This window comes from Xiphias gladius, chromosome 15 (assembly GCF_016859285.1).
Source record: "Xiphias gladius isolate SHS-SW01 ecotype Sanya breed wild chromosome 15, ASM1685928v1, whole genome shotgun sequence".
Classification (NCBI taxonomy): Eukaryota; Metazoa; Chordata; class Actinopteri; order Istiophoriformes; family Xiphiidae; genus Xiphias; species Xiphias gladius.
Window position 1 is genome coordinate 17,237,980 of NC_053414.1, and position 27,958 is coordinate 17,265,937.

A 27,958-nucleotide genomic window follows, 5' to 3' on the forward strand; every position below is an offset into this window, starting at 1 on the left:
CACTTCGTCCTGTCATATAGAGATATGTGTGATTTGTGGTGATGGAGGAGGCTGTCATGAAAGACTGGATGTTGTTAGATTGGAAATTAAACTGCTGGGCTGGCAAGATTTAATTAATGTTTCAGGAAAACCATGTACCAAAACTTGTAACTCAGTCAACTAGGATTTTAGAAATAGCCTACTAAGGGCCGCAGCCAGACTAACCAAATTAAGTTGAGAATATCTACCGTATAAACATAACATAAACTAAACCAGTTGCAATACGAAAGAGCAATCTTCTTTTTTTAAACTTCTATTTTATTTATTTATTTTTTTAGGTTGTAAAAACTGCAAAATAAGTTTGCCAAGGAAACATTCCCCACAACATTACACCACCAGCAGCTGCCCTGGCGCAAGGCAGGTTGGGTCCATGGATTCATGCTCTTGATGCCAAATTCTGACCCTACCAGTCTCTATTTATCTAGTTTTGGTGAGACTGTGCCCACTGCAGCCTCAGATTTCTGTTCATTGCTTGCAGGAGTGGAACCCGACCTCGCCTTCTGCTGTCGTAGCCCATCTGCGTCAAGGTTCAACGTGTTGTGCTTTCTGAGATGTTTTTCTGCTCACCACAGTTGTAAATAGTGGTCGTCTGAGTTACCGTAGCCTTTCTGTCGGCCCCAACCAGTCTGGATAATCTCCTCTGACCTCTCTCATCAACAAGGTGTTTCTGTCCACAGAACTGCTGCTCGCTGGATGGTTTTTGTTTTTCGCACCATTCTGAGTTTTGATGTGAACATTAGCTGGGGTTCCTGGTTTGTATCTGCATGATTTTATTCAGAATGCTATAATTGCATGAATAAGCAGGTGTACAGGTGTTCCTAACATAGTGCTCGTGAGTATAGAATAAAAATAAAATTAAAAAAAATTCCACAGTCCTCATCTGTTTTTTTCCCCTTGGCCTAATTGTTTTCTTTCTTTATTTACCAGCTTATACCAGCCATCTGTCTGAGTGGATAAAAAAAACTAATAAAGAGTTGCAAACAAATTTAAAGTTGTTTGAGGACCTTAATAACACATAATGTCCTTGGTATTGACATGACCTCTGTAACCTCAGGAGTAGCTCTGGCCCTTAAATCAGTATTATGACCAAAATGCCCACAGGGACTTAGAGTGTGTCTACACACTGCTTGTACATCTAGTTCTGGTTTTATCCCCTATCAACATTATAACCCTATAATATTCACCTGATATCCTAAAAATAGCCCACTGTTTTGCTGTGATGTAGTTTTCCTCTAAAATTGTAGGATTATCAAACAGCTTCACTGTAGAGGTAATTTCCCACCATGATGACCCCCCCCCCCCGGGTAAATAATATGAACTTATTTCACATATTCTACGTGCTCAGAGAATACCCTGAGACTACATTATTGTGAAATGTGTACTCCAATTATAAAATGTCATTATACAAGTTGACGTGGAATTGTAAACTGGGCTGCTTTACTCATGAGGCCTCATATCTCTTTCTGCGGACAAAAGATCCAGCAGGGCCTGATACTGTTTTTCACTACATAGACTATTGTCAGTCTGATGGATGCTAGGCGTTTTCACATTCCTCAATAAGGCACAAATATTAGTTATGAAATGTCAGAGTATGTCTGTATGCACACTGGATGTGTGCATGCGTGTCTGAGTGCCTAGTATGGACCTTCAGGCCTCTGCTATTATTACATGTTGATGGGAATGTAAATCTATATGTAAATGTAATTCAACAGACTAGCAATCGCCATCAGTCATATTTATAACACAGAATACAGCAAAATTATGCCATCCTGGCTCTCGTGCAGACTGTGTAACGTTAACATCCATCTTTTACTCCCGTCCATATCATGAGAATAATTGTTAACTCTGTATATCCAACTATTGGCATCGCCTTTATAATAATAGTGAGCGAATGGCGTTTTGATAGGGAATCAGAGGGTGAATGCCATCTGATTCCAGAGGTTTCTCCATGCGTGTCAACACAGGAAAGGCCATCACAGAGTTGGATTGTCTCCTTCCAAAGGTTAGGCTGAACCTCATGTCTCAACACTATCACCTCTTTGAGCCCATGTATGCATCTGACACACATACACACACTTAATATCCTGCATCTGTTTTGTTTTTGGAAAGTGCATATGAGAGCCCTCTGCCTCCCCTGCTCCCCATATCTCTCTAAATTGGATGCAGGTTTTGGATGCCTCACTGCCTCAGTGAAATTGTGATGTGGCTGCCTGATTCTGGGTTCCATGCATTTGCCGGTATTTACTATTATTATTTTAAAAAAGGTGGAGGAGACTAGCTGAATGGAGGCATCTGGTTCAGCGGTTCATCTCTGAGCATCCAGACCATTGGCGTGTTGAAGATGGATGGAGTGTCCGGGACAGGGATTTAAAGTCCCCTGATTTCCAATCACACATTCCACAGGGATGGTTCTGCCTGATGAATGATCTTTATTGAAGAGAAGGAGTTAAAAGAAGCATGTCATTGCTCTCATTTGATGGTGTTTGTATGTGCCATGGTAGCTCCCACTTTCATTTGGCACCAGATGCTGCAGCCAACACTTGCAGTCGGGTGTTTTATCAAAACAGGATTCTCGTCAGCTGCTCTGGTGTATTGGCAATATTCTCCAACTGATGACCATTTGTTTAAAGAAGTGCTTATCTGAAGACTAAAAAAGCCCCAACAGTGTCCTCCACACCACTATTGCTTCGAATAAGACAGAGTGATGAAACATTGATGTCAGTATTTTACAGAAACAGTACTAAAATTCAGAATAACATATTGTTGTGTTTGATCATTTTTGGCCTGATGTGCTTCTTCAGAAATGATGAAGCCTGTTTTCCTTAGTAGTTACTTGTTTAGGAAATAAGCACAGCTGAAACAATTAGTCTATGAATTTGTCCATTGATATGCAGAAAATGAAACAGGGAGTATTTTGATAATTAATTGGTTGTTTAAGTCATTTTTTTTAGCTGAAATGACAAAATTTGCTGGTTTCATTGTCTCAAATGTGAATATTTTCTGGTTTTCTTTTTCTTTCACGTTAGTAAACTAATTATTTTGGGATTTTGGACTATTGGTCAATCAAAACAAGACATTTTCAAATTACACCATGAGCTCTGGAAAAATGCGATGGGTTTTATTTTTTTTTCCTATTTCCTGACACTGAATAGACCAAATAATTGATTAATCAAGAAAATAGTCAGTAGATTTTTTCAAGAATGAAAAATAATAGTTAGTTGCAGCCCTAAAATTGATTGTTTGCTGTCTGAAAAACATGTAGCATCTGCTCAGATGTAGATTCCAACTGTGGTTGCATCAGCTTGTTTCAGTTCTGTAACAGGAGGTCTGCTTCCCTTTCTGTTGCTGGTGCAGGTTTCCTTGTAACTGTATGTATGTAAATACAACCCAGACACTCTGTATCAAAGCAGCCAGGCAGGAGGAATTCCCTCTAAAAAAAAAAGAAAAAGAAAAAAGACTTGACCTGGATCAGCGCTTCTGAACAAAAATGGCTCCCATGCATCACCCATATGGGGCCCTCTGTGCTGGAGTCATTCACATATACTGGAGGTACAGCATTTGTGAACCTCAAGTCCCATCACCATGTTTTCTTTCACTGCATCGCACAGACTCCGTCGAATCTCTTCAGCCAAAGTTTGATCTTTTCAGTCGTATTAATATAGGTGTTATGTTTTCATTCATTCTAATAGATATCACAGCATCAAAAATCTTTGCAGCATAAGAAACCGGTGGTGTATTAGAGAGGTTCAGTAGATTCTGGAGTTAATATGCCAAGTAGAGCATACACTAATCACTGGCAAATCTCACATGCAGGAGGAAACAAATGATAAAACACAGCTGGAGGAGGATGATGACTTGTCACAGGGGCTTGAAATTCTGTGGCATGGAAAAGAACATTTCCTTTGGTTCCTAGTGAAATTTTAGTGGGCTCTCTCTCTGGAGCATTTTTCAGACATTGGCTATGTAACATTACTAGATCGCTAGAACTGACAACACCTTTTTAAACCACATGACGACACCACTTTCTTTGACATGACTTATCAGATCATGCTGGAAGAGCAAAGGATTCACATGTTGCTTCTGATGTGTTTTTTTTATATTATTTTTCTTTTTTTCTTCTTTTTTTCTTTATTTTTTTTTTTAGCATTTTTGCCTTTATTAGAGAGTATACAGTACGGAGCTGACAGGAGATGATGTTGCAATTACATGGTCGGTGTCTTAAACCAGTGGTCCCCAGCCTGGGGGTGCAGACCCCACAGGCGAGCCTAGACAAATCTGAGGGGTCACTGTTTAATAATGGGATAAGAAAGAAAAACAATCACTCCTGTTAACTCCTGTTCCTTTTTTTTTTCTATGGAAATTGTGGATAATTCAGGCCTCTAAAAACGTTTCACATGGGTGGGCTATATGAATTTATATCTTCAATCATGGTATATATCATTTTATATCGTAATATTGATGTATATATAATGATCAGTTGCCACCACCAAATTTAGCCTGACAAATCAAAGCACCACATCACATTGATTCAATAAATTCATATAAAAATCCAGTATCTTTATTCAACAGTTCTGCTCATTGATTTGCAACACTGCCCACAATGTCTTGACACACCCAGAGATATTAAAGAGATAGATACCATGTTATAAACAGCCCAGTCTCTGATGGTTGAAAAACATTCAGTGTTTTATGGCTTATAATGTCATATTGCCCAATTCTACTTCAGATTAAACAATTTGAGACGGGAAAAACACTCTTCACTGAAAATGTGGACATGAGCTGAGAGCTCACGTCCATGTCCACCTGTGATGAGAGGCAACAAGTAGGCATTACATCATTTTAAAAGCTCATAAACCAAAAACAGTTGGGAACCAGTTTGTTAAAGCTCTAGGCCACCGGGAAGCTCTGGTGCTATATACGTTCAGGTCCCTTTTTTTTGTTATCAGTAGATTTTAGACCAGTGCTGCTGGAAGTGTCTGACAACCACACGTCTGCAAATTAGGTGAATTGCCAGTACAGGTGAACCCCCCCCACCAAACACACACACCAGAAGAAACACTTTTTGTGAAGCTCTGTGATCAACAGTCCATCAGTGCTTTTAGCAAGAAAAGACTAGAACGAGAGAACAAGCCTGACAACACCTTTTCAGATCGGACCAAGTGACTTGTGTCTTTGGGGATTAAATTTGTGAACAGAAGCTCTATGCACTCACACACACACTCACATGCAGAGTCCCACACACACTGGATCGCCACACGATGCCACAACACCTCTTTCTCAGCTGTGAGAATAAAACCGCATTGACAGGAGCCTTGTCCACTCTTGTTGAATGGTCACGCTGAAATGTTTACCTTTACATACAAATGGCCCGGTGTCATGTTGTGTCACATAATGTTTCATGGACAAATAATGTGCCATTTCTCAATCCGCCCTGCAGCCCTTAAGCCCCCTTCTAGCCTCTATAGCAACACTCAGGCACCATGGCTGAAAAAAGGTAACCTTGAGTCGCCATAGTGAAGTGCCACCCTGAATTAAATCCCAGGGATACAGAGGTAAACTCAATCAACACTGCAGCTCTGAAGGTTTTGAGGGAAGCAAAGGCAAACACACCAGCACCAGAGGCACGTTTTATCTAAGTGTTGGTATAGGTTTGTCTGTCACAGTAATGTGAGACAAGGTTGGGTCAAAAGTAGTATTGTGTGAGACACAAAGGAGTATTGTTTAATCCATCCATGATATGCTTCAAGTATAGGAGTTAGAAACGTTAAAATATTGAGTTGGGAAGATAGGAAATAAAAATTTATTCATAGAGCCTTTTTCAAAGCAAAAGTTACAAAGTACTCCACAAAAAAGCATGGGAATTGAAGCAGGCAGAGGATAACAGCAAACACAAGAGTAAGAAAATAGAATTAAGAGTAAAAGATCAAAATATCAGTTGTGAAAAGTGGAGGGATATAAGTAAGTGGTGAGAAGCTTTTTAAATGATCTCTGAGCGGTGAACTTTAGGGCCAAAGACAACAAATGCTACCTTCATTTTCAGCGAAACTCTGGGAGAATGTTAGTAAGGGCCACTGTAAATTTTACAAATTATTTCCATAATGGAAAAAATTATGGAAAGTAACTGAGTGCATTTACCCAAGTACCGCACCAAAGTATAATGGCTTTCCATTTTCTGCTACTGCATTTCAGAAATATTCTACTTTTTACTCTTCTTCATTTGTCTAACAGCTGTTGTTACTCTGCAGAAAAAGGCTTCACACACAAAACAGGTAGTTAAAATTAGGTCCACTTTCAAGCAGCTACATCATTAACATCAAAGTTACATGTTAATGCATCAGTACTAGTAATCCAATAATATATAACATATATTATATAATACAATAAATAATTTAAAACATAATGAAAGGGGCCATTCTGCATAATGAGCACCTTTATTTTTTTGATAATTTAGGTACATTTTGCTCCTACATTAGTGTTCTTAAGTAAAAATCTGAAGGCAAGACTTTTACTTTTAATAAAGTATTTTTATACTTTAATGTTGCAACTTGTGTTTGAAAAAAAAAGCTCTGCACACTTTTTGCAGGACTGTTTATGAGCTAAAAAAAAACAGGCAGACTGGTCGCGCAGACGTAGTTCTTCATTGACACGTCGAGACCCACATCTCCTCTGCACTCCTCCTCACGCGTGCGTTGATCTAAAAGCCCCCAGAACTGCGGGGCTTCAAACCTTTGTCTTTCCCTGTAGTTGACACGAAATTTAAACGATCTCGTGAAAGCCAAAATTCCCAGGGAGACGGGCAGCATCTCCTCCTGTGTTTACGTGTTTACTTATTGTTCTGATGGTCCCTTTAGTTCTTCTGTCCTCGCGCTTTAATGCGATTCTTTCCGGTTCCGCTCGGTCAGAGCTCGGGTCACCGATCCGACTACCCCCCCCATCCCACCCCACCTCACCCCACCCCCACCCCCCATATTAATTACATTAATTAGCACGCGGGTGACAAACAAACAAGAGATGATTAATATCTAAACTATGGCGAATTCTTTGAAGAGATCCTGTAGGCAAGGCAAATGGGGAGTGACACTCCCCTGAAGTTGCAGGAGAGAAATATTAGGAAAAATTAAAAAAAAAAAACAAATGTAACTAAATATTATGATAATGTTAAAGAGCGAAAGTTTAAGAACTTGATATAATCTAAATATTATATGAAATGATAAATCGTTGAATAAATTTCTAAAATTTATGAGACATGACAGTTTTTATTTTCTAGATAACAACAATAATAATTATGATTATAATGATAATAATAATAATAATAATAAAGATAATGAGTGATCATATATGATAAGAGCTGTATTAAAGTCATTACAACTGTGTTGTTTCTAAATTTCTACATTTTGTGATGTTTATGTGAAAAAAATTTTTTGATATCCACGTCAACACCACAGTGACAATTAATTACCAGGTAAAAAATAAAAAAAATTAAATAAGATATTCAGCTTATTTCCCACGAACTGTGTCCATTTCATATACTGGAATTTGAATTGTAAAAAACTGTCCATTTAATCTTCCTGCACCTCACCGTAAACTTGGCAAAAAATAACCCAAATTAAAACTTGTGCGGAATATAATAACTTGGTCGGTTCGACCCGCTCAATAGCAGCTAATTGTACGGTCTTTCCTGCGAGCTCACACGTTCAGGAAATGCCCGGAATAATCCGCAGCCATGGCCATGCATACAGATGCAACTTTTGGGCCTAGGAAAAGATAGGGACGAGGCAAGTCTGCGGAGGATTCGAGATCCTCCAGCTGCCACGGAGAGCCGAGGGTTAGCCTGTAACAGTAGACAACAGTAGGCCATTTATCAATATTTGTAATCTTCAGCCCGCTGACGAGGGAGGACAGGAGGCTACGAGTAAAAAAATATGACCTTTTTTTTTTTTTTAGAAAGTAGATTTTAAAGGACTCACTTTATCCACGTTTCTAATTGTGGACATAGTGTGCATGGTGTTTACCCACATAAAGATCAGTTTAACTTGAACCCCCCCCTTCAACATCTGCTATAAGTTCAAGCAAAAAAATGAATATTTTCCTGAAAAACTTGTCCAGAGTTGATTTTATCGGTGGCTGTTTCTCCGCCTGCGGGTTGGAGCCGGGCCTCCTTTTTGTTTCCCGCCATCGCTCGGGAAACATTGGTATTTATGTGTCGATGTTGAGGGGCGCGAGCCGAAGGTCAGGGTCGTAGTGTTGCGGCGCGAGGCGACAAGCGGAGCAAAATGGGTCGCTGTCTCGCGCTTTGTTCCGCACTCAATTGTCCCGGGGCTGCGCGTGAACCCTGAGACCTGCGGCTGTCTGGAGGACAGAGACTGGGCGACGGAGGCAGGAGTGAGACACGGAGCGCATGGGACACGGGGGGCCACTGTAGAAATACGTTTTTAAAATCTTTGACAGTTTTTGGTCAGGTCCGGTTGGAATTTGTGGGGAAATCTCTCGTGAACCCCCCCCCCCCCCTCTCTCTCTCCCTCCCCCAGAAACTGGCCTTTATCTCAACATCCTTTCCCTCCGTTTTGTAATAAATCATATTTCATCGGCCATGTTCCTTCCACGTATGTTGTTCACCTGGCGTGTCGACGTCAGATATGTCCGGTGTCTTGTCTCGCGGAGACCCCTCACTTCCGGCTCACGCCCGAGCCCCAATGTTAGCAGAAGTGTAGCTCAACGCGCTCACGCCAAACTCAAGTAATTTCTCCCCCGAAGAGAGACGTCTGCAGTTCATGTACTTTCAGCTTTTGTCTTGAACTGGACTGAGCAAATCTTCACATATACGTAGGCTACTCGGGGTTTTGTTACCTTTCTTCTAAAAGGGGACAAGTGATCTTTAAAATGTATTTTATTTGATGCTTGTGTGTGTGAAACCAGTAATGGTTAAAAAAACAAAACAAAAGATGATTTGGTCAATGACAGTGTTTCCATTGATTCAGTATGAACTCAAGTTATCACACACTTTTTTTGGGGGTCTAATTTTCTTTTTTAATTTATTTTAAAGGGCTGGCCTAGCTTGATTTTTGGTTGGGCTGTGGTAAGCCAAAAGGGACCTCGGGTTACACAATAAGAGTTGGCTATAACTCTACACTAAAAAGAGTTGAGCCCGTCTGAGTTGGTCTAAAGCGAGTGTTTTCAGTGGATGTTTGCTTTAATAAAACGGAAGAGCCAAAGAGAGCACACGTGTTCAGGAAATCTTGAATGTCATTGTTCCGCCAGAGGATAAAGTTCTCGACGAGAACCAAACAAAGCGGTGAGTATCAGTATGAGTGGAAATTTTCAGTTGGCAAATTATTATTTAAATAAAATGTTACCCGTTCACAGGTGTGTGTCTGCGCACAATCAGAGGCGAGGACCGGAACTATCCGCTCTGTAGCAAACACTTTGCGCACAGCGCACGCAGGAGTAGAGGACTGCACCCCCCCCCCCCTGCAGAGCGGTGAAGTTGAAGTTGTAGCCCTGTGTGTGCACCTGCTCCACAGTCGTTCAGTTCGTGCGTAATGCGTAAAGTGCACCGTGCGTGTCAGGTGTATACTGGAAGAGGAGGGGAGAAGTTCGGAGAAACTCTCGTGAAGGTGTTTCGTGGAACTTGCTGAAAGGACACTGAACACAAATTCACTTAAGAAGCCGTTTCTTCTCTGGTTTGTGAGCTAACGACCACTGACCAGTACCTGCACTGGCATTACGCGGGTCATTGTGTTGTCACACACCAACCTGCAAAGCTATCTACAAGGTGTGTCCCAGAGGAAACGGATCAGACATAAAAGAGGGGGAGAGAGGGAGAGTAAGAGAAAGACACAGAGAGGGAGATCGGGGCGGGGGCGGGAAAGTTTAGTTAAGTGGAACTTCGTAACAGATGCGAGTGAGGGGGGCACGGCCCTGCAGGGAAAGGTGGAGGTTTGTATGTCGTGTGTATGTATGCGTGGAAGCGCTTTTGCTTGTGTGTTCGTGCGTGCCCGTGAGCGCGTGCGCGTACTGCATTTGTGTGCGCAGCTCGCGCAGGAGAAGGACAGGACATGAGCGCACATTGAGAGAGCGGCTCTTTTACTCGGCGTGATCATTTCACGCTTCCCCCCGAAGCCCCCTTTCCACCTAAAGCGTTTAGTCGCAGCTGACTGAGCACTTGCAGGGAGTGCAATAGGGAGCGGAAGGGTCGAATTATTTCAACCTACAAATCGCCCCAAAAGTACTGTAGGACGAAAGAAAAAAAAAAAAAAAAAAGAGAGGGAGAGGCGAAAACAGTGCCAGAGAGTGAGGGAGAGAGAGAGAGAGAGGGGGAGAGGGGAAGAGAGGGAGAGGGGGACAGTGCGAAAAGTTTTTGTTCTTTTCCTTTTTTCTCCCTCCATCGCCTCCCCCTGTTCTGACGGGGTAACATGGACCAGGGGCCCAAGAGTCCTGCACTGCGGCTGGGGAGAGCAGGTAGGGTCGCACCGGCTCACTTGAGCTTCGTTTTACTTTTATCAACGGTTTTACGCTTTAAACAGGTTGTTGTTTGTTGGTTCACACTTCTGCTTGTGAGAAACTTTACATGTGTTGTGGAAGTTTCTTTTATGGAAGTGGGAATGTTTCCTTTTTTAAATTTTCTAAGGGTGCTTTGTTTTTTGTTTTGTTTTTTGTTTTCCTTAACTCGTTGAACATACATTAGCCAAATTTTTTATCTCAAGGTTGTGAAAGTTTTGGAGTCAGGATGATCAGCTGGTACTTACTCTGTTAGTGGAAACTTTTTACTTTCTTAAGACATTTCTTAGACTTTAAAGATGTGTAGCAGGTAGACACTGTAGAGTTTTTCAGCTTGGCATTCATAGTTTGAAATATGATTTTGATGACACTGAGGGCTTTCTGTAGTTATTATTTTTAAACTTTGCATTTTTTTTCCCTCTTTTTTTTTTTGACACAAGCTCGTAGAGAAACAACAGTGGCTGAATTTGTTGGTTTGGGCTGGTACCACATTGTGAGTCAGGGCAGTTCCACGTGTTGGTCTACTCTGTGCACCATCACCCTTGGGGGGGCACGGTGCTTCTAATTTAAAGCACAGCCTGTGTGTTTGTGTGGCACGGGCCTGCGCGGACGCAAAAGTTTGTTCGGGGCAATCCTGTCAATACTTGAATCAGCAACTTTGAATTTGTGAGGATGGATGGCCTTGTGAGTTGATGAGCAGGTGGAAGCTTTTTGTTTTTCGTGTCTGTGGACCAGAAGTTGAAGTTTCTCGCCGGTTCAGCCCCAGATAACTTTCCTAAATCCAAGGAGTCTGAGACTTGGCTCTTTCTGGGGTGTCTCCATGACTTTATTCAACAGGTTCATCTCTTAGAGGCCTATTCATAAAACAGCGGGGTCTGGTACAGCAGTGGATCAGGCCATCGACCTTGTTATGGCACCCAATGGATATCACATCATTTCATATTGCTGCCCGCTGCGTCTGCATTGATAAAACGTCGTTTGTCATTAAGAAACTGTGGGCAGGTGATCAGCCTCTCTGGAAGGGCATTGGGCCTGGTGGAGAGCCTTTATTTCCCCCCCAGAAAAGCAGAAATCTACTTCAGCGGCCCCCTCTGATTGCCTGTTACGAAGAATATGGTAATGCATGCGTAGTAGATGTTTAAAACATTGTGAAACAGCATTTTTTTTACCGAGGGGCAGACTGCATCCTGTGTTGTTCTTCATATTCGTTTTCACAGTGTTGTAGCAAGGAATTGTGCTCCGATTGCGACACGCCGACTCGTAATAGAAATAAGCTTGTGCCCGGCCTCCTATGGACATTTGTTATCGAATAATGCCTATGGTCTGTAAGACAAATAATGCCTTCTTTGCAGTCTTTTGTGGAGTGGGCCTTGCCCTCTGATAAACGGTGAAAGCAATGGGATTTGTCGCAATTGGATAATAACCTTTCAACCACTGAGGAAATCAGAGTTTAAAGGAGGCCCTCCCCTGTTGATGTGTAAAGTCTTTAGGGCCCAGGGCCTATACCTACAGCCTCTCTATTTCCTCTCACTTTTAAATACGTGCTTGGGGTACAAAGGAGAATCTGTGAGAATGAACGTGGATCTAATGAGACCCCCCCCCCTCTCTCTCTCTCTCTTCCCGCCCTGCAGGTTGGCCGTGCGTAAAAGTGCGTAGACCGGTTCTTTCCAATGAGCAGGGCCGCCATTTCAGTCACTGTCTGACGACAAGAGGGCCGATGGCTGACGATAAGTTATTGTTGGACTAATAAGAAAAAAATTAGCTATAAAAGGTCACTTTTCTGTTCTGGTCTTACAGAAATCTGTGATCATTGACGTACGATTTTTAACAAATGCCTTCCAAAAATGTGCCAACTTTCCTCTCGTCATTTTTCCAAATAAAGGAAAACTCCACTTCGGTAAAATGAATTGGCCATGTTCTCACCGAGAGACATCATTTAGGTTCTAGCTTTGGTCCACATGGACTTTGTCACCCTCAGCCAACCCTTGTTGGGTATGCGTCCCTGCAGCTCACTGATGAAATGCCAGGAAACCCCTGGTGTTAGCTCCCCTGACCATTCTGGCTTCGCACAGTATATATTTTCATACATTATGTATTTTTTTCCATGGAGAACATCTGATTCTCCGCGTTCAAGTTACGTTACCGAAACGCTCGCTAAACAGACATTAGTGTAAACAACAGACCGAACAGGCTCTCCGATGTTGCGTCAGGGCACAACGGAAACCAATGGGAGCTGCGGTAGAGAGAGAGATGGAGGATGGAGGAGAGCAAGAGGGGAGGGAGGGGGAGAAAGAGAGAGAGAGCTGACCTCACATAACATAGCCCACTTTCATTTTGACCTCAAGTGCCCCGTCGTGGCACGGGCCGAGGCCCTGATGCCGTGGCCAGCGTGGGCCTTGTGCTCCGTCTGACAGACGACAGCCTGGTCTTTTGCCTGCGCTATCAGCGCGCCAAGTGATGGCAAATCGGTCCGTTTGATTAGGCCCGTGAGTGGGGGACGCAGCCGGCTTTATTAACCTGCTCGGTACACAGTCGAGTTCCACCTGACGAAGTCCAAGACGGTTCACTCTCCAGTCCATATATTTTATTTATTAGTTATGACTTTTATATTTTATAGGCAAATGAAAACTTAAGACGAGATACGGGAGCTTTCTCATTATGTTTACAGTCAGCGGGCGTGTAATAAACGAGCTGGTGGAGTTAACATGCGCTATTAATTTTTCATTGCTTTTTCGTTTCGAGGCTCGGGCGCAAAAAGCAAAACAGCCCAAGCTTTCATGGTGGATGGAGGGAAGGGGAAGGGAGAGAAGGGAGGAAAGATGGAACACTTAAACAACAACACTGCCTCCAATTTGCCTCCAAATGATTATCAGGACTCAACCACATTCTTACTAATGTTTTAAAAAGTACACACACCCTTTCCCTCCTCCCCCTCCACCCTCCCATCCTCCCATTTCCAGCACTGGAGAGGTAATGAAATATGGTAATGGATTTGGACCCCCGGATTAGAGTCGTCCTACCCTGATGGAAGTTTTCTTCAAATTTCCAACCCTAAAGCAACAACAATTTGTATACATGATTGATTGTGTTTGGATTTTTTAATTGCTTATGTATTTAATTTGCAAATCGGAGAGACAAGGGCGACGGCTGCAATTTACTTCGGTGGGGAGAGAAGCGCTCGTGTCTATATCTCAATAAATAACACCAGACTCTGGCTCCACAAGGAGAACGGGTACAATGAAAAACGAAAAAACTAAATGGCACAATATGATATGGCTATGCTTTTGATTTAGAGCCCCTGTTCGGAGATCTCAAGAGCCAATTTGCAAATGTATGTATCGATGTATTTGTTTGTTTGTAAAAGGAAAGAAATACAAAAAGTAGAAATCGTGAATTTAAAAATCTGTATGTTGGATCGTGGATATAAAAACATAGGAAAGAAAAGGAAGAGAGATTTCCCAGTTGGCTGAGTATTTTCTCGCAGCAGTGTCTCCCATAGTCATTGCCACTGTCTCCATTCACCTTCTTTTGCTCCTGTCATTCATATGTGGCCTAAATGCAGGCCTTAATGGGTTTGGTGCACGATCCAAGTCTAAATAATAATACGTTTCTGTTTTTTAACTACATCCGGGTCCATTTCTTTCTTTGTCTTTTTTTTTTTTTTTAATATAAAAACAAAATCAATCTGGTTTGCAGGCTGACAGATTTGTATGAGGCCTAATTCATGAATACTCAAAGAAACAGATGTGAAATATGAATGAGGATTAGCGTGAAGGCTTGGGGGTGTATTTTACTGTCAGTGGATTAAAGAGCAGGGACGTGGAATCAATGAAGATTCATGAAACCATATTTAGTGTTGAAGATCTGCGTTGGAGAAATACAGTGGCTTATTTAACAGGCAAAATACCAGATATTCAGCGATCTTATGTTGTATTCATATGCTTCCAGTGTATGCCTGTATATGTGTACATGTTGGATGTGCTTAGGGCCCTCTTAATTGAACTGCCTGGACGACTCTCAAGTTAAAGTATGTAGGTGGCAAAGTTTCTGTGTGTCTTGTATTTTTCCCGCGTGTGTGTGTGTGTGTGTGTGTGTGTGTGTAAGTTTGCACGTGCGTGTGCGCACGGGCATATTGCCCTTGGTTGAGCTCCCCCTCGTGGTTCATCCGGCAAAAACACCCGCACAAAAGAAGCCTGCGAAGGGGTGAGCCAAGCTCAAACCTCCCGGTCTTCTGGGATGATTTGGGACAGAAAATAATAAGCGAAAAAGCAGAAACGTGTGTGTTTTAATGAGGACAACCTGGCAGTCCGACCTACCGCTGCTGTACTTGGATTTAAGGCGCTTCCTTTTTGGGCTGTGAGCGGTTCAACATGAGCCAGTCTACTAGTCTGAGGGTAGAAGCGCTCATTACGAGAGCAGGACTGAAACCAATAATGCAAAGCAAGAAATCTACAAATAAAAAAAAATCAAAAATTAAATCAACTCGATAATATCACACATTGACCTTTTCAGAATCAGATGCATTGCCTTGAGGTACATCAAGCCTGTGAGTCTTTTGAGCATAAAAACTAGGCAGAATATGGTAAAGATTGTTATTGTTGTCGTTCATTAGTGTGCCACTGTAAATACCAGCTTCCCGAATGAAAATGTAAGCAGTGTCTTTAACGACGCTGTTATATGGGCAAGAATCACGTGATTACCCTTTTCTGTCCTGTAAGGCTCTAGATGTGTTCTAATCTGGGTGTTATGCGCGCAGTGTAAACACCGTGGAACAAAAAAATGATTAAATGTCTAGAAACAGGAAGAAGGGAAATAACACTTTTTAATTTGGCTCCCGCTTTAGGCTATTTGTGCGGTTAATATTACAGGGGCGAGGCTTAGATATGCCCTCTCAAATCAGGTGGGACGACCATGTATTGAATCCCCTTCTCTCAGTTTGGAGTGTGAATGCGGAGCTCGCCAATTGCATTTCATTAAAAACCACATCCGTTTGGATCCGCAATCAATTAGGTAATGAGTGGGAATGCATGTTTCATGTGTTTTCTCCCAATTCTCCCCAAGCAAAAGATTTATAACATTATGTTGAACGAAAGAGGGAAATTATGCAGGGCCAGTTGTTGACAGCTCTCACTCCTGTAGGCCCACAAGGATGGTTAAAGGAATAGAGCTTAAGTTTTTCTGAGTGAAAATTTTACTTAAAAGTGTTTTACTGAAAGGCTGTGGGCCTTTGAAATCAGCTTTTTTTCGTTTAGATGTTCCTTTTTTAATCTAATTTTTTTTTTAAACCCATAATTTTGAAATATAGACAGCTGCTGTTCGAGTTATTGAGCATTCCCTCCTTTATAAAACCTTGCTGCAACTAAGCCTCGTTTTTAGTAATACTCAATTAATTAGCCATTTAATATCGACATGAATAAATTGAGCACAAATGGGTATAAAGGCATTAGGTTTTTTACTTCGTTAATTGAAATTAAACATATGATCATCTACTCCCCGAGCCCTGCGTCGCTCCACCGAGCCTCCCCATTGGTGGACGGACGATGCAAGCGGGGCGTCATTGGCCCACGGGATTCGCCTCAGCCAATCGCCGTGCTCCCCCGCCCCGGGGTCGGCGCCGACGCGAAGGCAGCGCTCGCCTCGCGATTGGCTGGACTGGCTGTGAGTGACGGGCAGCTGGCCGGCGCGTGTAGGTTAGGGTTCCAGGGGGCTGGGAGCGCGGGCGCTGTCCGCACGAGAGCAGGTCCTGAAACGCGGCGTGCGCCACCGTGGACGCTGGGCGCAGGCAGCTTCACTCTGTGTGGTTAAAGAAGCCCCCTTTGCGCGCATACTTCCACCGCGGTGCCGACGCTTTCTGGCGTGAGCGGCGGAGGAAAGTGCCCCTCAGAATTTCGGACGGGACCGTTTTCTTTCCCAGCGCGAAGAGATCCGTCTCCAAACTCTCACATAAACCGGGAGTCCTGTGTAGCGACGTCTGAGCAGCGAGCGCTGGTCAACATAGACGGGGGGGAACAGAGACAGTAGAGAGACCAAGAGCTGCCAGGACAACAACTCTCCGGTCAGCTGCTGTAGTTTTTACTGAAACCAGAGGGTGTTGCTTCTTATTTTTCTGCATTCGCTTTCTTTTTCTTTTTTCTTTTTCTTTTTCCTTTTTTTTTTTTTTGGCATGGTGGATATGAGACTTCAAGATGTGAGCACTCACTCGCTTTACTGATGGGAGATTACCAAGTGTCAGTGTGAAAGCAGCTGCCGAGGACGATGTGCACAAAATAACCCGGACGAAAAAAACAAAAAAACAAACAAACAAACAAAAAAAAACACCCAAACGTGGATCTGTAACGAATATTTTTGTTGTTTAAACTGGGCATTGTTTTTCTATTTTTGTGTTTTTGAATATTTTTAACAGACTGAGGGGAGAAACTTCAGCCCCCCTCGCAGTTCAGGGGTCACGGCCAGCGGACCGAGAAGCAGAGAAAGGGAGGGAGGCTATACTTTGTTTGCCCTCCATATATATGTATGTGTATATACATATTTATTTTCAAGGTTTCTAAAGTTTTACACTTCCGCGTCCTTGGACTGGTGCAACTCGGTGTTGACGCGCCGCTGAAGGAATGAGCGCTATCGCGGTCGTTTCCCTCCTCTGGTTTTGGAGACGCCAGAACAGACCGGCTGTGGTGTCCCGTCCCCATGAGGAGGGAGCCCGTCCCTGATTCGTATTTTTTTTTTTAATTTTGACTCCATTTCTTTTCTTCCCGTCCACCTAAAAATCTCCCATTTAGTTCGAGACGAAGTACAACCTTTCTCACCCTGTCAGTCATTTAAAGTTTCTTTTTTTTTTTTTTTTTTTTTAATCAATCTAGAAAAGAAAAAAAAAGTTGCTCTCTTTGAAGGGGACCGGTATCCCTTTCCATATACTGGAGGTCACGGTCTGTCAGTGAGGTGGCCGACCGAAGCGGAGCGTCCAGTGGCATTTTTTAAGACCCCTCATATCGCACCGGGGCCCTCCAGCCCCACCGTACCGATGGAGATTCACTGTAAGCACGACCCGTTTGCGGCAATGCACAGTAAGTTCATGCGTTTTTTTTTCAATCTGCATGTTCCCATCCACCCTGATCTGAACCCTGCAACCCCCCCCCCCCCCCAACCAGCAACTCTGTGTGCATATTTAGTAATAACAGCGGAGCAGTAGCGCTGCCCGCTGCACCATACGCTGCAATAAAAAATAAAAAAAACAACCGTGCTTTGAATCTGAAAGTCTATTTTTATTTATCTATCTGCTGAAACGTCATCGAAACAGTGTTGGAAATAACGCGAGCACTTGCATGTGGCTCATAGAGACCAGCCTGCTCCAGGATTTCTGCAAATTAAATAACGTTTTAATATTGGATTGGTAAATTCAACATGCTGTAATTTATTCTAAAACAAAACAAAAGAAAACAAAATCTCGAAACAGCTTGGATGAAAGTACTGTGGAAATTTGTTGTGTAGGACAGTGATCTCTTCCTATACTGGCACATATTTTTCTTTTCAAAGAAGAAAAAAATAGCGAGGTACGATTAATGACTTGTTGGGAGATGGATATTTTTTGCAGTGTTTTAAATCTCGATTTTGTTCAGATTCTTCGAGTTTGTTTTGTCTACTCTCGTTTGTACATTTGCTGTTTATCATTCCCCTTGATTTAAAAAAAAAAAGTCTTGTCTCTTGCAGTATTTAATAAATATACAAATAGACCAGGTGTAAATTGACAGAATTGGTCGTGGAGCTGAAGTGATTTATTTATTTATTTATTTTTTTGAATTGTGAAATGCAATGTAATGCAGGCTGTATTTGTTGGACGGTTTGCTGTGTTCTCCTTATTGAAGGGGAGAAGAGGTTCAGGGGTCAGAGAGAGCGAGAGAGAGAGAGAGAGAGAGAGAGAGAGAGAGAGAGACCGGGTTAACAAAGCACGACTAAAAGCTGAACTCGATCCACAAACAGTAACTGTTTCTGCGCATAACTAGGTTGGACAGAAGCACAAGGCACAGGTGCAAGCGCAGATCTGCTCGGGTCTTATAATAATAACAAGGTGCGACTCTGTTGATCCCCCGCAGGGAAATTCTCCTTTCACTGCCCGGCAGGTCAGAGCGCACGCAGGTCCAGCCTCACAGCATGTCGCAGGCTCAGCGTCTTGCTCAAGGACACTTCAGCAGCGCAGGTGCTTGGGGACGCGGCTCTGCTAGCATATAGAAATGGGGGCCACAACTTGGTCACTCAGTCGTGACATGGCGGGCCCTGCCTTTTTTTTTTTTTTTTTTTTTCCCAGTCCACCTTCCCTCCCCAAATACCAGCTACCCCCCTTTCACATGGACTTTATTTTATACAAGTGAAATAGCCTACACGAATCTTCATATGGATAATAATAGAAAAACAAGACTTCTACTTCTTCCGCAATCCTTCAGTCTCTTAGCAAAAAAAAACAACAACAAAAAAAAAACACTGAGCTTGAATGGAAAATCACAAAACAATAGGTTTTCGCGACTAGACGCCCAGCCCAGCTGAATAAATTCCAATATTTAATATCTGGAATGAATATCATATTTTCAGTTCTAATCATCTCCAAAGACTGGCTGGAATGGAAGCTCCAAATAATAGGAAATAAATCAATGAATAACTTGTACAAAATGAACATACACTTTATATCAAAAATGGGATTTCATTAGATTCCCATATTCACAGTTTGCGTGGTGGATCTGCTCGTGATATCTTGCCTTTGCACTAATAACACCGAATAAAGCTTCCTACAGGTATTTCAGCGAGTAATAGATTATGCATTATACATTTTTTTGGCAGTTTAGTCCCGGAGAGAACCCGTGTTATGTGACTGACAGAGGTTCCCACGGTGCGTTATCCTGCAGGATAAAAAAAAAAAAAAAAAAGAAGGAAAAAAGAGCTGCACCCACAGGTCCTGAAGCTAGAACGAATCACGTTTCCTCTTCCCTGCCGTTTCACCAAAGCCAATGATCCGCGGTGCTGACGGTCCCAGCGCAGCTAAAGTTATATATGTCAAAGCCCGGAGACGCTTTAAAACGATTACACCTAAAAAATGTCAAAGGTAGAGAGAGAGAGGCTGGGATGAATCGACTGTGACGCGTGGAAATGTTGTTGGGCGAGTGTGGATGTGCTGTGTGTGTGAGTGTGTGTGTGTGTGTGTGTGTGTGTGTATGTCTTTCTGTGTGTGAGTGTGTGTGTGTGTGTGTGTGTGTGTGTATGTCTTTCTGTGTGTGAGTGTGCACCAAGTGTGTACTACGTGTGTGACGCTTTAATAAAACTGCCTAAATTTCACAACGTTAGGAAATATATATGTATATATATGTTTGTGTGTGTGTGTGTGTGTGTGTGTGTGTGTGTGTGTGTGTGTGTGTGTGTGTGTGAGCTCTCCCTAAACGCTGACGGTTATTTCCAAGTATCTTTTATTTATTTATTTATTTATTTCGGTTTTTCGGTTAAAAAAATGAGATGTTTTTACCTACAAAGTTACCACTCTTTAGCACCTCTTTCGTTACGTCCGTTTTGGTTATAACAGTCTTCTATGTTGATTTTGTTGTTTTTTTTAAAAAGCTTAATGTTTTTTATGGTTCATATCAATCCTGGACTTATAACTTTGCAGACTCTGGAGCATGTTTTATATTATGGAGGACAATATATAGCGGTGACGTTTTAAAAAATCTATACCAGGTAATTGTGATGATAATGAGCTGAATTTCATAATCGCGCATTGTAATGGTAATAGTGTCCTGCTGAATATTAAGTAGGCGAGGCTGTGGCCTACCTTGGTGATCGACTCGTGAGTTCGCCTAAAGGAAAGAAAAAACTCTGGCAGGCAGAATGACATAGATTATTGAAAAAACATGACGCGAAAAAAAAAAAATGTGAATCTTATTTGAATAAAACTTTATCCCGAGCTCTCTCCACCGAAAATACGCAAGTAAAGATAAAATAATCACAAGTTGAAGGAGGCTTCATTTATTCATTTTTCTACGCTGTCAAACAAGAATTTTTTACAAACAAATCGTGTTTTTTTTTCCTTCTAGAAAACAGACTATTTTTTTTAAATTTTAATATAAGGTAACTACTGGAGAATCTAATCGCTTATTAACGGGCTTTCCCGAGTCGCACTTCGACAACAAAATATTAATTATTCCACATTTCACGAGAAAAATAACAGTATAAGTCCAAAACGCCTGCCTGGCACATCTCGCAGATCTATTCAGTGTTTGCTCAAGGAAATGTGCTTCATCTGTATTCTCGCGGGCAAGTTTCCAAACAGGTTTTCAGCCAAAAGTAATTTCTGGTTCCCTCTTTTCTTCTGTTTTTTTTTTTAATGAGAAAGAGAGAGAAGAGAAGCGAGAGAGAGAGAGAGAGAGCGAGAGAGAGAGAGAGAGAGAGAGAGAACCTGTGGCGTTTTTTTGCGTTTTCTCTTTTGCTTTATTTTTGAGTCGTCAGGCCGTGACGAGGCAGATGAGAGATGAGAGAGAGAGAGAGAGAGACACATAGAGGAATGTAGAGAGACAGAGAGCCTAATGGACCTTATTTTCTGGATGGGGGAGCTCCAATATAGCTTGCTTTATCTCTGTATTTTTTCCTCCCGGAAACAGTGAATCAATCAAACATTTAAGGAGGTGCTGGGCTCTTAAGTCAGCTCCTATAAAGGGTAAATAAATAAAATACAACAGGGATGCATAATGACCCCTGGTCCCCTGGCTGTCTCTGACCCTCTCTGATTCTGTTTCTCCAGGATGAAATTGAAGCTGCTGCCTCTGCCAACGCCCCCACCCCACCCTACTCCCCAGAGACTATAGGTTCAGCGTTTATGGAAAGATCCTTAAAAGCCAAGACCCCTAATTTGGCAAAATCTTTGTATTTAATTTGCAACAAAACCTCCCAAGCTGGCCAATGTTGATTGAATTTCTGGGAGCAAGTGGTTAATTTACTTGAGCTCTTTCACTAAACTCGCACAGCTGTGAGGGAACATCAGTGCTGGATTCTTCTGTAAGGTGACATATTTCCAAATAACATTTTCTTTAGGCATCTGATCAGAAGAAATGGACTGTTCCCCTTAAAATGCAAGGATATTTCTTTTTTTTTCCTTCTTTTTTTTTAAATTTCTTGCTGATACAGGGATAAAAAAAAACGCCAGATCCATTCCTCTAACGACTAATATTATAGCTGTGTAAAAACATGGAACATGGGCTTTAAAATGAGAACTTAAACCACTTATTCGGAGAATTACGCTGCAGAGGTTGATAAACAAATTTATGGAATGTGTATGTTTTTGCGTTTGTCCCTGTCCACATTTATAGGCTTGGAAAATAAATTTCAGACACATAATCCCCATAGCCTACCCCAAGAATGGTGAGAGCCCGAACGTCTAATGCCAACAGTAAACACACAGATAAGTAAATAAATAGTTATCTGGCGGTTTTTGTGAGTCACAAGTCATTCCTCTCCATCTCTTTACAAAGCAAGGCGTATTTCATGCCCTGGCCCAGATATGAAGGGTGAAAGGAACCATTTCATTTACTCTTATCTGAGAAAGAGGGAGAGAGACAGAGAGAGAGAGAGAGAGAGTCTTCTCTGCAGATACCTGTGGTGAGGAGGACATAGCACAGTAGTAGGCTTTTATAAACGGACCTGCAAAGACTGTGCTTTTATTCAGCGAACCAGACAGGAAAGGTTTCGGGAAATAATAATAAAGACAGGAGGAAGGAATAATGCCTTCTTACAACCATGCAGAGCATTTACGGCGAGCGAGAGTGTGTTAAGGACTTGAATTTGTCCATTTAGGTCAGCAGGCTCGTTCTTGCTTTGAGGAATATCTGAAAGTGTGTAGGTGTGAGCTTTCTCTTTGCATTTGGTATCTAGTGGGACATTACGATCAGGATTTCCTGTAAAATCACAGGAATCAGTCACAGTAAATCACTGCATTGCTCCTTTTTAAAAAAAAATTCAAGTAACACACACACACACACACACACACACACACACACACACACACACACACACAAAATAAAACCGAAGGGATCAGGGGTGCGCTGTTGGCCTAGGGGGTAAGGTGCTGAACTTGAACCACAACGTTTCCGTTCCGCATCTCTCTCTTTCCATCTTTCCCATCATCTGTCTACTATAAACTTTCTATTAAAATGTGTCAAAGTAAATTACAAACACAGTGGATTTTAGCAGTGGTAGAGTGGATCGGTTCCCAGTATCACCGGTGAATCGAGGATCTGAGGACAGAGGGTGGAGTTTGTTGTGCAGATTGTAAAGCCCCTTGAGACAAATTTGTGATTCAGATCCACAGGAAGGAAGGGAATTGTTATAATGCATAGGATAGCATGTATTCCATACTTACTGACTTCAGTTATTTCAATCAGCAGGAAAGAGAGAGAAACCGGTTCCTGCATGTAGGCCCCAAATTCCTACAAATTTTACAAAACAGCAGTACAGACAGCTGCAAAAGTGAGCGTATAAATGACATGTAATGTATTCAGAAGTGACCTAATCTGAGTCCGGGTTGCTTTGAGTCCGCTATCCATCTCTTGAAGAGCAGTGGCTGCTTTTTTCGTAAATATTATATAGTCCAAATCATCTGTAAGACACTTCACCAAGTTGAAACTATTGTGTTTCCTCAATTTCCAGTGAATGATTCTCTTCACCGACGGACGACAGACGCACTTAGGGGCATAAAGGAATATTAACACTTACGGTATTACTGCAAAAAAAAGGCTTAAGACCTCATCTTGTAGTGTTTTTACTGCAGGTCAGTGCCACTGTTGAGGTGGGAAAAAAAAAGAAACAACCACCACAAACCCCGTATCTTACACCTCCCACAATGCAATTCAATATGCTGCATCAGACCCTCCAAGCCTGTAAATGTCAGCGTCTGTCAAACACCACATCTCCAGTTTGTGAAGGAGGCTTCCTGCTATAAATCTGTAGTCACCAAAACCAAACTGAGATTACTCCGGTGACATTACTCGGGCTATTTTCTTCAGACTATAAAAAGCTCCTCCAGAGCCAGAGAAGAAATTATACTACTGTTTTTTACAATCTGAGCAGTAGTCCCCATGTTGAATAAACTGATTTTGAAGTGTAAAATTAGTGGAGGGCCCCTTTAAAATTTGAAATATTTAAATACATTTTTGTTAATTCAGTGGACCGTTCCTTTAATTGAACAGGTCTGCTGAGAAACGTGAATGCTTTTGACACAGCTAATGTGATTATATTGTCTGTAAGTTTATAGTGGTTTTTTTTGCATTTTCATGCCGTTCAGTCTTCGAATCTTGGCCGAGCCCAGTTCACAGGGGCATTGCATAAATGGATAGGACTCTGCCTATGTATTGCTGTCTGTTGTAAAGAGCGATTGCCTTTCAAATTGTTCTGTCTTCAGCAGGCATCTGCATAATGAAGCTTCCTCCCCTAACTTAAAAAAAAAAGTAGTATGGAAAAGAGCGACCGTACACATCAGCCGTTTGGAAATAGCTTTGATAGCTTTCACAGAGTGAGACTCTCTAGACTTCACATTTCTGTATTTATCCTCCATGTGTGGACCGATGTATATTTGGGCTGTGTGTGCACATGCATATTTCTTTGTTTTATGCTGCTGGTGAACAGAAGAGGGCAGGGGGACAGGTTCAGGGGACAGCTTTGTTTTTTTAGGGGGAATCCCTACTGGGGTAATGTGTTTAAAATCTATTACCCCCACAGCTAGGATTAGTGAGTGTGACTGTGTTTGTGTCTGTGTGTGTGTTTCCCCTACAGACGTAATCACTATGGTAATACAAAAGCCAGTGGATTATGTAGTAGAGAAATACTGGTTGATTTATACTCTGCCTTTGGTGAGATATATACATATACAGTACATACGCATACTATTGTAGAGAAGGAGAGACGTTCTTGCCCCAAAAGGTCTTCCTTCCTTCTTTCTCACTCATACATACTGTATTGTGGTACTGCTGAGGATATTGGCTGCTATAAGGGTTCGCAGTGGTTTACGCTGTCGCCTCTAAACGAGAAGTTCCGGGTTTCTAGCCTGGCTCGGCTTGCTGGAGCCTTTTATTGGGGCGCTCACATAGGTGTGAATGCGAGCTGGGACAGACCCATCCTTGGTGCACGCAGGCTCTTGTCCAGTGCATGTTGGTATAGGCTCGAGAAAAGGGGAAGAGAAACTATGGATACAGACTGAATCCCTATAAACGAGCTTGCTTGGTTACTTCTCTCCAGTTCACAGCCATTTTCTACTTGTTGTCTCTGCTCCTTTGTCGCTGAGTGTTTAAATCTGTCAATCAAAAGGGGAAGTTTGGAAGATGAATTAACAGCAACTATAATTATCAGTGTTTTATGGCTACAGTAGACTATTCTAGTCTATTCTAGTGTACACCAGTGTTGCTCTCTTTCATTTATTTCCTTTTATACCGTCACCCCTTCATCCCTCAGGGGGAATATTAGGGGTATCTTTCAGTCAGGGGCCAGGCCAAGTCCTTGGTCAATAATTAATTGAAATCCCTTAATTTACTTAAGATCTTAGCGTACACCGCCCTGGGTTGAAAATGGGCAAAGTTTGCACTTTGGAATAGTCCAACTGGCACTATTAGGCTGAGCAAGACACATCAGATCAGTGGCAGCAAAGAAATCAGATGTATCTGAGGTAGTCAGTAGACTCCAGCCAGGGACCAGCAGTTGTGGGATACCAACCAAGAAGGTCTGGCTCTGACACAGTTACCATATTTCTTAACCAAACCTCATAAACAATGATAAATGTAGAGAAAAACCAGTAGCTGAATAAAAGACATTTCTTGTACATTATTTTAAAAACTAGACTTGTAAAAAAGCACTTTCAGTCTTGGTCAGTGACTCAAGTCAGCTGAGATGCAGATGAGGTTTCCACAAGAAAATATTGATGAACATCTATGAATACACTTTTAGAAACACACTCCAGATGACAAAACCACAAGACCAGATTTTTGTAGAAGCCTCAGTGAGCAGCTGTCCTTCTTTATGTCGTCTGGACAAGAGAATCCATTAGGGTAAGAAGAGATGGTATTTGGCAAAGCTGGACTGTGGATGCTCAGCTCCAGATTGGAGTGTAGCTACGGGAAAAAAGACCAGTGATGCAATGACTGTCCAAACTGCCCTTTAGCAAGGCATTTTACCACCAGTTGCTTCAGTTGAGCTGCTCAGTAGTTAGCAAGGGAAGACTGCAGTTGCACTAGACGGTTCTGGTGTGTGAATGCGATATTTGAGTCGACCTCCCACTGAAACCACATCCTAGTCAATCTCTAATTTTTATTGTATAGAAACATGATAAATATATCAAATTAAAAAGCAGATTATCTGAGGTTGTCAGAAGAAACAATCAGCCTCACTTTGAGTTACCTCCTCTGTTTTTTCTGACTCGTCTTTCGAAAAATGAAATTGGATAAAAGACGACGCCTTGGCCACTAATGAAGAAGGAAATTCATATGATGTTATCGCTGATTTTTGGTGATCACTCGGCACTTTATATTCGTTACACAAGTCGCTAAATCCACAGTTGTCTAGTCTTGCATGTGGTCACTCAAATTTGCGGTTTCTATCGCTATTTCACTGCCTGTAAACTAATTTGTATTTCGCAGCCAGGCAGCCATAAGATCTCTCTCTCTCTTGCTCATCCTTGCCCTTCTTTCGATTCATTTCGAACTGTCTTTTTCTCTTTCTTCTAGGACATGGTGGAGTGAACCAGCTTGGAGGTGTGTTTGTGAACGGCAGACCCCTCCCAGATGTAGTGCGACAGCGAATAGTAGAACTCGCCCACCAAGGGGTCCGGCCCTGCGACATCTCACGCCAGCTACGAGTCAGCCACGGATGTGTCAGCAAAATACTGGGCAGGTAATAGGCACATGAGCACCTAGGACCACATGGTGACAGTCCTGTAAAGGTTCACAGTTGGACCCTTTTAGTGTCCAGCAGAGTGTGAGATGGTGTGACCTGACGTGTCACAGCTCGGACAGCTGGCTAAGGTGTAGTCAGACGTCGGCCTCTTGGTGTGACACCATCCTCTACGCAAAATGGAGGTCTCTGAGGTGTAACCTATTGCGATATGACAGAGGAAAGCTTAAAATGTCTGGACCATACATTGTCAACTTCTCACATCTGTTTCATTTTTGGGTCATTCTGGTTAGGGAAATAAACTCAACATGTGTAAAACTGAGGGACCTGTAAAGTGACACTGACTCATTGAGTTTCAATTTTGTCATTCATTCATTTCCCTCAACATGCACAAGCTACATTTTCAGTACTGTCTGCCTTCGTTTTCCCTTGCCCCTTATTTCTCTGTCTCATTTGTCTCAGTCGGCTCTCTACTGTCTCTCTTTTTTTGCCTTTTCACCTTCCTCTCCTCTCTCTGTAACCTGTATTTCTCGTCCGACCCCTCTCAGTATTTCTGTGTCTCTACTCACCCCCCTCTACTCCCTCTCTCTCTGCCTGTCTCTCCCTCTGCCTTTTCAAAGCTAAATTCAAGAGTAAATCCCTGCTCGTTCCGTCCCCCACAGAAGAAAGGGGGACAAAAGGGAAAAGATTCATCACTTTTTGGAATTAGCATCAAAATGAAAGTGGCACCATATTTCTGCACCCCTAAAAAAAAAAAAAAGACAGGGAGATGGAGAATGGTAGAAAGACAAGAACAAGGAACACAATCAAAAGGAAAAAAGGCGTGTTAAAGAAGAAGAGTGCAGGAAAAAGAAAAAAGAAAAAACGAATGAGAGACGGAGACCATTTGTGGGGACGGAGGGGAAGGATTAGCTACAACGACCCTCAGCTATATCAAAAAATGTGTAGCTCATTGTTCTCCCTTGCCTCTCTCTCTCTCTCTCTCTCTCTCTCTCTCTCTCTCTCTCTCTCTCTCCCTGTCCTGGCCGTTCAACTCACTGAAGCGTTACCGTGAGGGGGGAGGAGAGGGGATCGAGGGATGGAAGGAGGGAGGGAGGGTTGTTTTATCCTCTCCTCTCTGTCTCTCTGGTGCCAGCAGAACAAAAACACCAACTCTACCACCCTATGTGTGTGTGTGTGTGTGTGTGTGTGTGTGTGTGTGCGTGCGTGCGTGTGTGTGTATGTGTGTGTGTGTGATGGCTCATCGTTGTGCGGATATCAATAACCACGCTCGTTTATTCACCAATGATTCAGCTGTGAATAATTTAAATAGTTTTCCATTTGAAAATAGATTGTTTTTCCTTTAGCTGTGTTTATACTCCAGCTGTGAATATAGTCAAAACGTGCAACACACCCGCATATCGCAACATGCCCACACATGAACACTTAAAAGAAAGACAAGGAAACGCACATTTACAGGAACACACACTTTCACTGAAGGGATTACTCTACCGTACAGAGGTGGAGAGAGAGAGAGAGAGAG

General features: G+C 42.4%; 1 protein-coding gene across 4 annotated transcripts in view; it reads left to right on the forward strand.

Annotated features, from left to right (window-relative positions):
• The first annotated feature begins 9,258 nt into the window (after positions 1 to 9,258).
• Positions 9,259 to 27,958, forward strand: part of pax5 (paired box 5) — a 54,577-nt gene continuing 35,877 nt past the window's right edge. For 3 of the 4 annotated variants that reach the window (XM_040145404.1, XM_040145406.1, XM_040145407.1), the window contains exons 1-2: positions 9,259 to 9,331; positions 26,271 to 26,436. In XM_040145404.1, the coding sequence (XP_040001338.1) occupies positions 9,280 to 9,331; positions 26,271 to 26,436 (218 nt within the window). In that variant the 5' untranslated portion in view covers positions 9,259 to 9,279. Of the gene's footprint in view, positions 9,332 to 10,402; positions 10,498 to 26,270; positions 26,437 to 27,958 lie in introns of those variants that run through there. The other variant, XM_040145405.1, reaches the window with a different exon arrangement.